This window comes from Heloderma suspectum, chromosome 2 (assembly GCF_057233095.1).
Source record: "Heloderma suspectum isolate Gila_16-S chromosome 2, 16-S_ref, whole genome shotgun sequence".
NCBI lineage: Eukaryota > Metazoa > Chordata > Lepidosauria > Squamata > Helodermatidae > Heloderma > Heloderma suspectum.
Window position 1 is genome coordinate 70,996,625 of NC_139459.1, and position 16,833 is coordinate 71,013,457.

Below are 16,833 nucleotides of genomic sequence, written 5' to 3' on the forward strand. Positions count from 1 at the left end.
CACTTGTTCTTAAGGCACTAAGTTTCTGGCATGTAGTACTGAAAAAAAAAATGTTCAGATTGATTACTCTCATTTTTTTTAAGTGTTTGGAAAAGCTTCATGCAGCAATGAATATATTGAAACTTGCAGATTATAATTCAGTTCTTTGGCTTACAATTTTATTAAGTCATTCTGTTTAGCTGAAGCTACAGCAAGTTTCTTAAAGTCTGGTTTTGAGAAGGAGGATAGATTATACAGGATAAATGACTACCAACAGGATGAATGACTACCAACAGGATGTGTGAGTTAAGGAGTTGTTCATTCATCCATTTCCCTCTTCAGTGCGACAGAAACAGCAGACAGAGGAGGAGAGATAAGAAGGGTTTGTATTGTGGTTTCATGTACTTTTCTAAAAATAACAAAGAGTCTTATGGGACCTTAAAGACTAACAAGTTCATTCTGGCATAAGCTTTTGTGGACACTGTCTACTTCATCAGATGCACGAAGTATTCACCTGTAATTGGCAGGTTTATATACACCTGCTGGTGGGGGTGGGCTGGGGGCTGGGGTGAGAGATGTAAACTGTGTTGTTAGAGGGAATTGAAATGCATATCAGTGTGATATATACCATCATTTGCCAGCAATGCCCTATCACATTCTACATAGGACAAACAAGCCAGTCTCTATGCAAAAGAGTAAATGGACACTGTGACCTGGTTTGCACGTAACACCAATTTGTGGGTTGTTTAACCCATGAATTGGTGGGGCTTCAAACAAGAGAGTGAGCATACTGCTGTCTGCATGCTTGTTGCGTCCGCTTTCAATCAGGTTTAATCAACCCAGGAATGCCCCATTCCTGAGTTATTTGATGTGACATCCAAACCTGGAACTTTGGGTTGTTCCAGAATTTAACCCAACAACAAACCATAGGTGATTGTTGGATTAAACTTGGGGTTATTTAACCCTAAACAACCCAGAGTGCTGGATTTGGATGTCACATCAAACAACCCAGAAAAGTCTCTAGGTTGTTGATTAAAGCTGATTCAAAATGGAAGTGGTGAATGCATGAGAGTCAGCATGCTCATTCCCTTGCTTGCAGCCCCAAATGACTTTAAAAACCCATGGGTTGTCATTATGCATGAACCATGCCAATTTCACATCAGGCACAGCAATGTTCAGAAACCAGTGGAGGGACGTTTCAACTTCCCAGGATGCTCTGTCAATGTTAAGGTGGCCATTCTTGAACAAAGGCATTTCAAAGACAGATATCGGTGTGAAATTGCTGAAGTACAGTCCATCAAAAGATTCAGCTCTATTTCTTGTTGTCTGTACAAGGACATTTTTTTTTATTACATACATACATTAATTGGCTCACCATTGCAATGATGTGTGTTATCGCTCAACACCATTTTGTGAGTGGCAATTGTTAAGATAATTATCACTGTCTGTAGTTTCTGCATTACAGTTCCCTCTGACAACACAGTTTATATCTCCCTCCCCTTAGCATATGTATATAAATTGCCACTCTCCACTTTATGCGACTGTCCATGAAAGCTTATGCCATGATATATTTGTAGTCTTTAAGGTGCCACAAGACTGTATTGATTTTGCTGCAACAGTCTTAAGATGGCTACCCCTCTGGAAATTTTTTTCTCTGTTAGCTTTCATCTGTCTGTAGTTTGAAAACAAGAGGAGGACAATGTAGAACCTACAGTAGCACGCTTCTCACAAACTGCTCCTTATTTATTATTGATTGATTGATTGATTGCATTTATATCCCGCCTTTTTTCCTCTTGCAAGGAATCCAAGGCGGCTTACATTCTCCTCCTCTCTATTTTATCATCCTCCTCCTCTCTATTTTATCCTCACAACAACAACCCCGTGAGGTAGGCTGGGCTGAGAGTCTGTGACTGGCCCAAAGTCACCCAGTGAGCTTCCATGGCCGAGTGGGGACTAGAACCCGGATCTTCCAACTCCCAATCCAACACTCACACCACTACACTGCACTGGCTCTCTCCTTCCCTATGTGCAGCTCAAAAGAAGGAAGGGGAGGAGTGGAAGGGCAGATGCTTGTGCCGTCTCTCCTCCATCTGCTGATTTTGAGCTGCTGCAGGTGAGGATAAGGCTGCATACTGAAGTACATAGTACATTTCACTGATGAGCACATGGTAGAAATGAGATCACAACTTCCTTGCCAAGGCTGGGCTTAGACAGAACTTGTTCTTCTGGTTTTCTGCAGGACTTGCACTTGCACAGTGCTGACTGGTTGGCACTTGTGTTTTCAGAGACAAATTTTGCAGAGCACTAATTGTCCATTGAGTGAGTTGCAAAACAACTTATTTATTTATTACATTTATATCCTGACTTTTCCTCCAAGGAGCCCAAGGCAGTGTACATGATCCTCCTCCTCCCAACAACCACCCTGTGAGGTGAGTTAGGCTGAAAGTCAGTAATTGGCCCAGAGTCACCCAGTGAGCTTCGTGGCTTAGGGGGGGACTTGAACCTGGGTCTCCTAGTTCAGCACTCTAGCCACTACACCACACTGGCTCTTGTCCCCTTTCAGAACTGTTTCTAAAGTGTTTAAAACCACTGTAAAAAATAACCTCTAAGATATTTAAGAGCTGGGCAAGTATCTGATAGAATAAACATGCCAGGAACAGGAAGGGAAAAAAGCTGCCAGCCCAACGTAAGCATAGGGGAGGAAGAGCCAGTGAAGATTTGCTCTATAGACTGTGTTGTGTGTCTTTGTAGGAGAGAAAAAAAGGATGAGTATATCTCATTGGGTAGTCAGCCCCAACCCCACCTGCTTTTCACATGTCTGTATGCACCCTAGGAGTAACAGAAACTTCACTCTTCACAGTGCTAGTCATACAAAACATTTGGAAGCCATCTGGAAGGTTAGAATACAAAGATTTGTTTATCCAATGAGTGATTAATGAGTTAGAAAACTGAGGAACAGTGCCTAATTCTTCATATTTTTAGTTTATGAATTATTAAAAGTTTTACAGATTTATTTACATAATATTTTTCTATTTTTCTTCAGAAAAGGAATCCTTGAAGAATACAGTCAGATCACCAGTCTTGTGACAGAAGAAATAGTGAATGTTCATAAAGAAATCCAGACATCTGTTGAGCAGTTAGACCCTGGTTCAGAGTACAGTAGTTTCATAGAGGCTCACAGGTAAAAGATTTATAATTCTTTTGTAGTTTCATTTTTGAAAACTATAAGCTGTGCAGATTAAGCCTGTTAACACTGTAGCAGATAATTTGGTGATGACTTTACTTGTATAAGTCTAGTGCAGCAGCAATGGTGGTGTGGTTAAAATTGTCCAGCTGTCATGAGGATCTGCTGTATTCAATGGGGAATGAGTAAAAATAATGCAAAGAAAGTTTTAGGACAAGGTTCCATACAGCAACTGGTTTCTTGACTCAGACTGTGACCCATTTTGGCAAGCTAAAGTGGAAGACACCTTTCTTTGTTTTCTTATTGAGAACTGTAGTCGTTTGTGGAGTAATCCATAGATTCAGATCAGGATGTTGATAAAAGGGTAGTGAAATTAAGCAAGAGAGCAGAGAATGATAGGGTTAAAAGACTGGGGCAAGGTAGAAGGAACAAACACAAGTTTGGAAATTTAATGGGGTATGTAGCGAAAAGTAGCATGGCATGACATGACAGAAGCTTTTTAGTTAGCCCAGAGGATATAGTGTGATCCTGTAAGACAAGAATCAGTCATAGCAAGGACCATTTAGCTCATCTTATGTTGTTAGAACTTCTTAACCTGCTGCTGGCCAGCCTGGTATGGTGGGCTGTGTAAGCCATGTCCTACTCATGCTAAACATGGAAGATCAAGGCTCATAATCTCCAGACACAACTCTTGATCATTACCTGCTTCCTGCTCTCCTTTGAGTCTTGCTTCATCCAGGGTCACAGCAGCACTTGAGGATAATTGTGTTTTGTTACTATGCAGATTTTTTTTTAATTAAATACAGTCATGTTGTTTAGAGGAGGGATACCTTGTACTTGCCTATGAAATGTATTTGAGTATTATGTAAAACTAATACATAATTTTGCATCTTTAAAGGACACCAGATGTTGAACAGCAAGAAATAGAGTTTGATACTTCTTTATTGGAAGAAAATGAAAATCTTCAAGCTAATGAGATTATGTGGAATAATTTGACAGCTGAAAGTTTGCAAGCAATGTAAGTAATAGCATCTGCTTTCTCCTTTTTTCCCTCTCACCTTATATGGCTATGTTCAGTGAAAAAGATGCCTAAAGTAAACAAGTAAAATAAATTTACATGTATATATTATGTGAAATGTATTTTGCTTCTACTATTTAGGTTTGTAGAAGTCTGGGTTTTTTCTTTTTCTCCGTGTGTGTGCATGCAAGGAATGCAGAGGAGAGGGTGATGGGCAAGGAGATTGCAGCTGGATGACCAATAAGCTCAGGGGAGCAAGGAAGAGTAGTTACATGGGAGGAAAGCTCTGCATAAGATTAATGCCTGTTCCGTACCTCTAGAAGCCTTACACAGAAAGCACAGAAAGACCATGCCATGATGTGTACATCTTCAGATAAGCATGATTGCACATGCATTTATGTGTATGTGGGTATTGTAAATGACTGAAAATATTTTGGAGGGGGAAAGGGGATTTAAAAAAAAAATAAAAAAATAAGTACCTCTCAAAACAGACGCTGAGTCACTGTTCCATGTATTTTGGAGAGTTTTAATATTTTTAATAATATCCTTTTCAGCAGGTTTATTATAAAGGAAATTACCCGTTTGATTCCTATCTTTGCTAGCCCAGGATCATAATATCACATTCATTAGCTGACTTTTACTAAGAATTATTCCCAATGCTGTTTAATGGAATGAAGGTTGATTTGCTGACTTCAGATGTTTCCGTTAAGTTTGCATTTCCTCCCAAAATGAGGCATATTTAATAGCCCTATTTAGTCTAGTTGAAGTTAAAGAAAATAAGAACATACTCACATGGAGGGAGAATGGGAGTGGGTAGAGAGAGAATATGACTGTGCTTGGACGTCACTGTAAGCCATGGTGGCTTAATAAGCTACTCACAGTAGCTTATTTTTGAAATAGTCCAAGATACCCTGCCACATGACTAGGCTAATAAGCTACTGTGCATAGTTTTTTAAGCTACTGTGCCTAATCTGACCCATCCCCCTGCCCCTTTTCCTGCTGCGGTCCTCCCGCCTGTGTAGTGGTGCTGTTTCACCCATTCATTACATCACAGCAGCAGCTGCAAGGAGCAAAATCCTGGTGTGCACCAAAAAGGGGGGAGGGGACAAATAAACACTTGGAAACTTGCAGGATCAGGACCAAACGTCACACACAGCCCCTCCTAATCAGAACGCACTCAATCCACCATCAAAACCCTGTGCAATTACCCCAGATGAGCAAAAATCCTGGGTGCACCAAAAAGGGGGTGGTGGCTATAACACCTTGGAGGTTTGCAGGATTGGGACCAAACTTGACACACAGCCTCGCCTAGCTGGGAGGTACCTGACACATCATCAAAACCCTCAGTTGCGCATTTCTTCCCATAGCTATTGCTGTCATAGATGCCTTTAATTGTTCTCAATATCTGGCATACAGGCTTCTAACCGTTCTCAATATCGCTATGGCGCTAAAACTTCAATATCGCTAAAGCAGTATAGCTCTAAACTGCAATTGCTGATTTCCTCACATAGCCGTTGCTGGCATACAGGCTTTTAAGTGTTCTCAGTTGTGCATTTTCCCCCATAGACAGTGCTGAAATAGATGATTGAAGGTGCTTCCATTATACAGAGAATGCCTGTGAGGAGTGGAGTGCAAGTGATCTGAACCTCTCTTGCCACACAACTCTATAGGCAACCAAAATAACCCACGGTGCCTGACAGATGACATGATAAACCACGGTCAGTTAAATAACCGCTACTGCTGAGCATGGGTTATTAGAGTGGGTTATTTTGGCCAAATAAGCCATCGTGGGTTAAAAAATTCCCAGCAGATGAGACAATAAGCCACGATGGGTTAAATAAGCCATTGGGGCTGATTTAACCCATCATGGGTTATCGTGACATCCAAACCCATTCACTGTTTTCATTAACAGAACAGTGCCTTGCATTGTTCCTGTGCATGAACAGGACCCGCTTCCATTTACATAGGGAGGTTTACCACCACCAGGGTGCAGTTGACCATGCCCCCTGAAAAGCTTTACCAGAGGGGCAGGGAACCCTTTATAGCAGTGTATGATGCCTGCGGATAAATATTGGCAAACTCCTGTGTATAAGTGGAACAGGCTATGGGTTTCTGGGTGATTTGTATACCACGGGGTTGGACTCGATGGTCTTGTAGGCCCCTTCCAACCCTACTATTCTATGACCCCAGCCACCCCCTCCTGCCAGGTTTGGACGTCATGACAACCCGTGCCCGGCAAGGGTTATTATGCTAATTAGGAAGCTCGCAGTTGGCAGTCACGGGGAGGGAAAATAAGCAATCGTGGCTTAGTTTCCCTCTGTGATCGTGCAAACCTGGTCATTGTACCACTGTTATGCCACTGGCTGTCCTTCCTGAATGGTTAGTGCCCCACTTTTCTCAGACCCCTTTTCTCAAACCCCTCAAAAGTCCTGACTTTGCTCCCATCTGGGTGTGTTTCCTTTCACCTTCAATATGGTGGTGTACAGAGGCCAACTGCCAAAACAGTTATCCTTGTTCCAAAAGTAATCTATTCTGGTTTATTTATTTATTTATTTATTTATTTCTATGCCGCCCAATAGCCGAAGCTCTCTGGGCGGTTCACAAAAACTAAAACCAAACAACACACAATAAAACAATTTAAAATATATAGAACATTAAAACCACAATATAACAATACAACCACAATAAAACCTAGCAGCAGTACAGGAGTTTAAAATACAGATTTAAAACAACAAAGATAAAAATTTAGAAAGCTAAAATGCCTGGGAAAATAAAAAGGTCTTCACCTGGCGCCGAAAGGAGTACAATGTAGGCGCCAGGCGAACCTCACTAGGGAGCTCATTCCAGAGCCGGGGTGCCACAACAGAAAAAGCCCTCCTCCTAGTAGCCACCCGCCTCACTTCCTTTGGCAGGGGCTACTTGACATTGTTCTATATTAGCAGATTAGTCAGGTTCTTAAATAATAAACGATAGGATGTACACTTGTATTGAATTGGATAGTTTCTTTGGATGTGATAAGTCTTGCTTCAGTGCAGTCAGTTGGCCTAGCAAATCTTAAAAATCTTAGAGATTTTTCATCTCTATGGAATGTTCTATGTAGTATTAAGCAAGCTTAATTCCTGGACTCAGGGTTCAGAATTCAAAATGTTTTCAGGTGGCTATAGACATCTGAAATATGCAGCATGTTTTCTGTTAACACTGGGTTTCAGGAACTTGTTAGCTTTTATTACTGTCAGACAAATATAGTTTCTAAATAACAAATTCCTGGAAAAGATTTTTTGCTACAACTACTACAGATTCATTCTCCTGTATCTGAGTGAATATAATAAAGCCACAGCCAGGAAGTCTTTGGCAACATATAAAAGAGTTCACTGTGCAGCTAAAGAAGGGTGCTTTCATTTCTGGTACCAGCCTTTTTAATCTGTCCATACTCAGATTTTATTATATCTATGTGACTTCAAGCTACTTTACAAACAGTCTGGCCTCAAAATGGGGGGAAAACCCAAAAATTCTGTATTGCAGCTTCTCTGTCAATGTGTTTAGCATACTAATATTTTTATAAATATAGTACTTTTCCATCAAGGGTGCTTGGAAGTAACCTGATTTTTTAAAAGTAACATACAGTATAAATAAGTGTCCACTGACACTGGAAGTCTGACATGGCTCTATACAAATGCATATTTTTAACCCTTTTTCATCCATGTTGAAAGGGGGGGGAAAGGCTTCTAAGTGCACACAAATTATATTTGCTATCTGTCCACGTATAATTTCTTTCCATTGAAACTATAGGTTGAAAACGGTGGTCGAAGAGTTGATTCAAACACAGCAAACACTTCTAAACAAGGAGGAGCTAGTATTGGAGTTAGAAAAGAAGATAGAAGAATCTTCTAAGATCTGTGAAAGGAAATCTGAGTGAGTAGAGGAGAAACAAAGTTTTAGTATGTTATGACTTAATCTCATATCTGAAATGATTTAAATAAGCATGTCTGTATGCAAGTGAGACCCAACTGATACCTTTAAACTTGTTGTGCCGCTGTTTTGAAAGCCTTGAAATGTTGTTTACTTGGTAAGAACCAAAAGACGTTTGACATGTATTTGTCACTGTTGTAAATACATAATTTGATATATACCCTAGAATTGAGAGGTACATACAGAAGGATCCTTGAACGCTGAATCACAATTACCTTAAGACAACGCTCCTCCTACTTACAAACTGACATAAAGTCCTAAGCGCTTGAGGCCTCTGTATGTTCTGGATTTGACCACATTTTGTCCCTGTCAGGGGCTAGACAGTAAACTTTACATGCTATTGCATGTTAGGGTCTTCCCAGGCATTTTAACCAAGGGTAAACAAGGCCTTTCACAAGCCCTATTCCTTACATCCTGGTAAGTCTCCTCACTTCTTCCAACCTTTCCATTTGCAGCGTCTTCTCTCTTCTCACTATAACATGGGGATAGAGGTGCTATGCCCTGCCCTTCCTACTCCCAGGTTGATTTGGAGTTGGGCTGTCCAACCCAAGCTTTTTCAGATATAAAAAGGAAATTAAGGGTGCCTTATGGAGATAGACATCAGCTTTCGAACTCGGAGGCTGACGCTTATCCAATGCAGGGCGGCTGGAGCATGGAGGTGATCCTCGCCTCTATGGTCTGACCGCCCTGCATTTTCATCTTGTCGAGGACTTCGGAGTGGGAAGGGAGGGAGGTCATGTGGCGCATAGGAAGCCTCATAAAGCAGCTTCCATGGTCTCCTCTCCTCCCTGCCCCCAGGACTGCCCTCTTTTCACCCTTTCCACACTCTGTTTCCGAGCACAGAGAAGAAGCTGGCACGGAAACAACCACACTGGCTGTGAGGAGGGGGCAGGGAACGTAGTTTCTGGGTATCGCGTTCAGAGCCCTGGCTCCGAGCTCGGTTCCTAGAAACCGAAAATCCTATGGCCCTCTAGACAATGTCTAGTGGCCATAGGATTGCTCCCTTAGTTAGTTAATTCCGAGTCCTTTCAGACTTTGTCATCCTCTCAATGACAACATGAGAACACAGCAGGGTCCCAGTCCCTCCCCCAGCCCACGTTCCCCCAAATCTCATAAAAGAGGCTAAAGTTATATTATTGAAAATGGTTTTAACAAATAAAAAAGTACCCTTTTTTAAAGTTATTTTTTCTTTTTCTTCCTTTTTAGTGTTGTGCTTCTCCTAAGCCAGAAGCAAGCATTGGAAGAACTGAAGCAAACAGTTCAGCAATTGAGATGCACTGAAGTCAAGTTTGCAGCCCAGAAAGAACTTCTGCAACAAAAAGTACAAGAAAATGATGGGAAAGAGCCCCCACCTGTTGTAAATTATGAGGAGGATGCCAGATCAGTTTCATCTATGGTAAATCCTATGCTTATTGTGATAAAACAAAGGCATTAATGTTGTATCATATGGGGTTGCTGCTATTGGTGACTGTTAACCAAAGGATATAATACAGTTGCAGGCTGCAAGCTGTTCTATTTGACTTTAGTGTTACTTTAATGATTCTCTTAGGGTGCAGTCCTTTCAGGATGCCCATCAGCTTCCGAACTTGGAGGCAGATGGGCATCCGATATGAAGTGGGAAGAACATGGAGGGGATCTTCGCCTCCGCACTTCTCCTGCTCTGCAGAGTGGGAGGGAAGAGGCTGGGGAGGCCGGAGGATTCTTCATAAGACGGCCTCCCCAGTCCACTGCCCTCTCTGGCCACCAAACCGCTCCCTTTTCTTCCTTTCCGAAGTTGCCAGCACAGTTCTCTCTGTGCTGGCTGTGAGGGGGAAGGGAGGGAGCTTGGACTCCTGGGTCTGAAGCTGGAGTGTTGTCTATGGGCCATAGGATTGCTCTCCCTGTTCATCACTGAGGTTCTTGGCCATGGATTAGAATTCACCTATGGTAATCTATCGTGGCTATTAGCTATGATAGCTAACAATATACCGTCACTGTTCAGAAGCATTACACCTCTGATTACCAGATGCAAGAGAGAATAAACTGAGGCTGGCCATTACCATAATTTCTGATATTAGTTTCTGGCCAGGGACATCCAACTGACCTGTACTGAACATTTGGGGTTCTGTGAGCATGACAGTTCCTACGTTCTTATCTTTGGAGTTGAGATATGAAGTTCTCATTCTCCATATCCATACAATAGTATGATTTAGTATGACCTTTACTTAATAGCAGATAGAAAAACAAAAAAAGATTCATTTTGTGCCCATTCGTGACCATGTATCAATATGTAGGAGGGATTCCCTAGAAATTACCAAGTGTTTTTTCCCAACACACAGAGGTTTGGTACTTGTGTTCAGAGAAGAAAAAACTATGATAGTTGTTGTTTCCTGCCTTTTCATGTATTTTCATTGCATCAAAATTATTTATTGATTTGCTGGAGAGGACATTATGGCTTCTACATCTCATGCACATGAGAATATGCATTTAATACAGGGAAAATCTTAGTCCTCTGGCCCTCAGGGCGTGCTTGTTTACTCATAAATGTGTATGAGACATTCTGTTCAAAGACATAACTAGAGTTTCCCCCTTCCTCCACACCTCCTTCCCTTTGTTCTTTTTTTCCAACTGTCAGAGTTGCATTCATTTGTATTATTTATACAAAACCAGAGTTGTACATATCATAGTGGGCAAAGTAATTCAATGAGAGCCTTTTCTACAAAGCTTACAGTGTAAATTAGATATAACACAGCATAGATATCGATATGACAATAAACAAGGAGAATAGGAACAAAAGATTAGAGTAGCAGTGCTCAAAAAAATGAAGGTAAGCTTGTTCTGAGAATATTGCCGGAGCCTTCCTATCCATAGAGGCAACAAGGCAACCACTTGGGCTACCAGAATGCCAGGGGCCCCTGCCTTTCCTATGTAAATGTCTTGGTGAGAGAGCCAGTGCCTGGGCTTTTAGTGAAGACACTGTAAGAGGCAGGTTAATAGTTCATCAGCTGGAAGAGATTCTCTTCATTGTAATGGACATAACGGGGAGCCCATTGATCTCCGTGTAAGGTGTTGTAAAGGAAAGGAAGTACAGACAGGACAGATATTAACAGTGAAAATGAGAAAATAGTATCCTTGTCAACCCTTGATCATTTAATATGCTATTGTTACACTGTTCACCCCACTGGTTGTGGGGTTTAATTAGCCTATGGCAGAAAAAAAATTATTGGGACAGTTCTGTACACGTAAATTACAGTCTGCTAAATAGGATGAAAGATGTCAGGGTAGACTGTATTATTACAATATGATCCCACCGGCTAATTTTTATTTGGCTTTTGAAACAGAAGTATAGAGCCAGATCTGAACAAATTTACAAATCCAAGATTGCAGATTAACAGTTGTAGCTATAAATTTACCAGCCAAGCATGGTTTGTTCTTTGTCTGATATAATATAGCAAATTTCTTAACAGTTGTTGAATCCACAAATAAATTTGTGTATAGGAAAAACAATTATGATTAATAGCCTGTTACCTGTGTCTGAGTGTTTGTATGATAAGTTTGCCTCTGACCTTTTTGTTTCATGACATAAGAACCCAATATTTAAAAGTAGTTCCTAAGTTGTATAAAAGAGGTTAGGTAGTTCTGCATTTTGGACTTTTTGTAAGAGACTTTGTAGATGTTGCATGTTCATTTTCAGATGTATGTGCACAACTCTAAGGACTAAACGTGATAACTCAGATTCTGAAGAATTCTGCTTCTATGTCAGATACTGCATGGAATTCCAGGATGTCAAACAGCCCTGATTATTACAGTATTTGGACAATAATTTCCCAAGATGAAGGGACATCTTTGAATCCTCAGAAGACAATGTCTCTTTGTCTGACATGACTGAACAGAGTATTGATCTTCTATTCAGTTTTGAAGCCCTTAATAAAACTATTAAAAATGTCTGGACCTAAAGGCCAAGTTGCATTTCATTATATCTCCATTACTCTCTCTTTTTAATTGTACTAAGGGATTTTCAATTCTTTAGTCATTCTTACAGCAGCACTATGAGGGAAGACTCATCTGAGGCCATTTAGTGTAGCTGAGTGGGGATCTGAATCTTCTCCATCAAATCAGAAGCTCTTTCTACTATAGAACAGTTCTCTCCATTCCACCTCCCTGATCACTTTATAGTTTCTTTGTTTCTTCTGCATGGTGGTGCAGAGAAGGCTCCATGTTAGTGTTCCCTCTAGTCCTATAATGCTGCAAGGTACAGAAAGCACAGGGGGTTGTTCATTAATTTTAAGACAAAAGGTAGTTTAGTGAAACTGCTGTGTTTTTATTTAATTTTCCAGGTCTTAGGAGTATAGCTAAAATCATTATGTATTTCCAGAAAACATACTTCCCAAATATGTGTCTGCTGTTCAATATGAATGTGGTGGCCTTTTTCCATATATCTCAGCTCCTTTCAATCTCAGATTAGTATCCCATGCTAGTCCTACTTAGAGTAGACCCATTGAAAGGAATGGAGCTTAAATTAGTCATGACTAACTTATGTTATTCATTTCAATAGGTCTCCTCTAAGTAGGACTAACATTGGAGAAAAAGAAAGAGGAACTGCAGGAAGGTATTTGCAGAGGGAATTGGTGGGCACAGAAAGGATTAAGTGCCCTCCCACCCCTGATTCTTGTGTGTGAATGACCTCTAGCTGCCACATTAGTGTTTCCCTTCAAGTACTGGGTGTTTATTTCATAATATGAAGTTCCCTCCTTAATCAATTAAAAGGAAAGAAAAATGGTTATCTAAGTAAACCAACTTTTGCCCAATGTTTCATGTATTGCCCATTTATCAAGACTCCTTTCAGTTATGCTGCTGGTGAATGATGATCTCCCTTTTCTCTTAGTCATTTTTAAATGACTTTGCAGTGCATATCACATGTAAGGTTCATTCAAGAGAATCATTCCTTCAGTTAGAAGCCAAATTTCTCTTTGCTGTTTTCATTGCAAAAGAGGTCATCCTTAAAGGCTTTCAGTTTAGTTAGTTTCAGTTTTTGTTGCTTTCAGTTTCTTGATGTAAACAGTTATGTATACCTTACACATTCCTCCGTTATGATAAACAGCATTTTTATCAGCTTATGCTGTAGGCAAACATAAAAGTTATATGTGTGTTGGTGTCTGCGTAAGGTTTCAACTAAAATATTCAGCATCAAAGCGTGCCCTTTCTACTTCACCTGCTTCAAAATGTATTAGGCAAAGCTTCTGTTACTAGAGGCAGTTTAATGTTTCGAGCTGGAGTATCTGTAAAGTAGTTCCTTGATAAGAGTAGCAGTTGTCATTCTAAATAAGAATTTAACAGAGCCCTTGTTTAACCCCAGCTTCTTTAATCTGTTTGATTTCCAAGGGAATAAATTCATTGGGTTCATTGCTCATTTATTACTTGCCCCCCAAGGTGGTTTCTAGGGTATTAGTGAGGGCAAATCTAGGGCTTGTGTGTTCCCTTCTCTGCTCCCCTCACCATAGCGTGAGCCCTTTTTGGTATAAACAGGATATCCTGGTGCATTCATGACCATCTCCTCACAATGAAGGGCAGGGGCGTAGAGGTAGAATGTGTGAGCCCAAGACCCACCTTTATAGTCTTCTGGTGGTCAATTGGGATATATTTTGTATGTGTTTAATACATTTATTAATTGCCTCATAAAATACATTTTCTAGGTATTGTACAGATCAATTAAAAAACAACAAAACACAATAGATGAATAAAATCCAGTACAGCATCAAAGATTCCAACATATCAACACAACATGTTAAAATATAATACAGATTGTAATGGTTAAAACCATCATCAGGTACAAAAGCCAACCCCCTCTCCCCACCCCTCCACAGGAACTAAAGTAGTAGATCTTAAATTGATAAAAAATACTTAAAATGCCTGAGAGAAAAATCTTATTTTGGTGCCAAAAAGATAACACTCTGGGTGCCGCTACTGAAAAAGCCCCTCTTGTTGCTACTCTCTGAACCTCAGATTTATCCTTTTGTACCCATACTCTGTATTAACCTTCAAGGTAGGAGCTCTGTAGGGAAAAGAAATTGCTATATAACTCTTGTCATGCTCACTCAGATTTCATAGCAAAATGAAATTCCAAAATCTTACTAAAATCCTTGTATTTCCCTCTCAGTTTCCTCCCATAAGATGGGATTTGTTCCCCACCCCCACGCAGATTTAAAATAGCATATTAACTTCATCTCTATCTTTTCACTTTTTTTGAGGAAAATCAATTAGATCATAAACTGTTTTTCTAAGGTTTTGTAATATTAGTCAATTCATATTGAATTGACATATCCACATATGAATTGGAGTTTATACCTCCAGTGAAAAAAATAAAAATAGGTGACTAGTAATACTGAACTGGCAGTGAGGTGGTGGTGGAATACTAAGCTCAAAGTTGCTTGAAAACATTTGTCAGCATTTTTATATGAGACAGTTCAAAGTGAGATCTTAAAAATGGTTGAAAATTGAAACGGAAACTGGAAAGATTAATCAGCATTAAATCAGTGGCTGTGCAATAAAAGTATTCATCTGCTCTAGCTTTATGATTGAATGCTGTATTTAGTTACTGCAGCAAATAAATTGAGGAATATTAACTTGTATCTGTCTTCAAGAAATGGAATAAGAGTAGTGCAAGTAAATGGGAATGTTCTGCTTATGTTAAAAGTGAGGATACTTAAACACATGGGGTGGTATCCAATGTGGGCCTTGCGTGGGTGGCCTCTACTGCTGATGGCCACGATGTAGCACTTCTGGGGGGAAGCACTGCAACAAGCATAAATACTAGTTTCCAGAAGAGGCAGGTTGTACTGCTTCTGGAAATGAGCATTTGTGCTTGTTGCGGCCCTCCCCCCCCCCCCCGCCCCAGAAGTGCTACATCGCAGCTGCCAGTGGTAGGGGCTGTGTGCACAATGCTGCCAGCAAGAACATGCCTGCACGTGGTGGCAGCCCATGCAAGGCCTGTGTTGGATACTACTCTTAGAAGGAAAAGGGTGTTAACATGAGTTCAAAAGAGTGCTTTGGAGGAGAGTAGCATAACCTCTCTGTTTGGAGATTAACAGAGCACCTCCTACATCACAGAGAAAAACTAGGACAAGGGCCTACTGCATATTGTTGTGGTGGTTCCACCATCTAAGAACTTCTACATGGTGACCCTTCTCAAAAAGTTGGATCCCATTACTTTTTGTGCCAGTATCTACTCCCATTCCTACGTTTCTCAGAGCATGGATGATAGCAAATGGGTCACATTTATTACAAGGAGAAAAATAATAAAATTTGGAATAATCACTCCCTCTAATAGTGAACTCAGGCAGAGAGAGACAACAGAAATAGAGCTAGAAAGGGCCCACTGAGAAACAAAAGGGGGAAGTATCAATATGTTTGGGGCAGGCTTGATTAGCATAAGTACAAACATAATTTTAAAAATCCCAAAACTTTTAGGATGGAGGATAAACTGCAACACTTATAGATATGCAGCAACAACAATTTTGCCTCATAGAAGGCATACTCTCTGCCTATGGAATGTTGTGGTTTGGGGTTGTGTATGTAGAGCTCTTGATAGCTGGTGGATGAATGATCATATCTATTAGAGTTAATGGTTTGTTCCATTGAAGACTTTATAAATTAGGCCGTAATATATTTTTCATTCTAAATGTGAGCATATTTTCATGTAAGAGGTGGTTCTCATTTAAAATGGTAATGTCTTTTCTCTTTCCATATGGGAGGTATAAGTGGTGATGTGATTCTCCCCGTGTGTGAAGTGTGTTGCAAACTATCAAGATCCGTTTTGAGAAGGCTAAGTGATGGGTGAGGTAGTTGAATAAAGGGTCAAACCAAATGTTACATTAAAAGCATCTTTGAATCCCCTACTTGGGATTCCCCACATCTTTTTCTTTAAAAAAGCAACTGCATGGGGCCTGAGCCACCTCAGAGCTGTAGTGTGGTGTGTGTGGTTTTTTTCAACCCTTCCCTCTCCCTCAGCTATTTTTCTTGGTTAGAATTGTACCCAGTGCAAATGGGAAAGGGTTAACCCCCCCCCCCAACCTCCCCCTCACCCAGATTTATCTCCCATATGGATGTTTTTATAAAGAAAAAGACCTGGAGGATTTCAAACATGGGATTCAAACTCACTCTTAATAATAATGTGTTGTTTGACCCCTCAGTGCCAACGTTCATGAGCTTGAAAGCAAGGCAAGGTACAGAGTATAGGCAGCAGGAGTCAATGATGGTGGTCAGACTAAGGAAGAAATTACAGTTTTGTAGTAGCAAGGACCACACAAAAATTTGGGGAAGTCCATCTGAACGTTCTTGAGCATGTTCTGCCAGGGCTTTATTGAGGATTTTAACACTACAGCAGGGGCAGGCAGAAAGTAGATCTCCAGATGTTTTGGACGTCAGTTCCCAGCATACCTGACCATTGGCCATCCTGGCAGGGGCTTCTTGGATTTGAAGTCCAAAACATCTGGAGATCTGCCCAACCCTGCCCTACAGTCCCTATTTGTAGACATTATGTTCTTGGTGGCATAATGACTGAAGACTCCTCCTTGCAATACTTGAAATTAAAATCTGAATTGGTGGTACCCATCACAAGGTGATCATTTTATATTTGGACTGATAAATTCTTTGATTTTAGTATTTGTGGGTTTATATATTTTTATTCATATTCAGTGTAATTTGG

The 16,833-nt window shown here is 40.5% G+C and overlaps 1 protein-coding gene across 3 annotated transcripts in view; it reads left to right on the plus strand.

The window, feature by feature from the left end:
• The window catches only part of FER (FER tyrosine kinase), a 223,864-nt gene that overhangs the window by 30,445 nt on the left and 176,586 nt on the right, over positions 1-16,833 (plus strand). For all 3 annotated transcript variants that reach the window (XM_084833846.1, XM_084833845.1, XM_084833847.1), the window contains exons 7-10: positions 3,023-3,160; positions 4,062-4,181; positions 7,971-8,093; positions 9,357-9,546. In XM_084833846.1, coding sequence (XP_084689972.1) covers positions 3,023-3,160; positions 4,062-4,181; positions 7,971-8,093; positions 9,357-9,546 — 571 coding nt within the window. The remainder of the gene's footprint in view (positions 1-3,022; positions 3,161-4,061; positions 4,182-7,970; positions 8,094-9,356; positions 9,547-16,833) is intronic.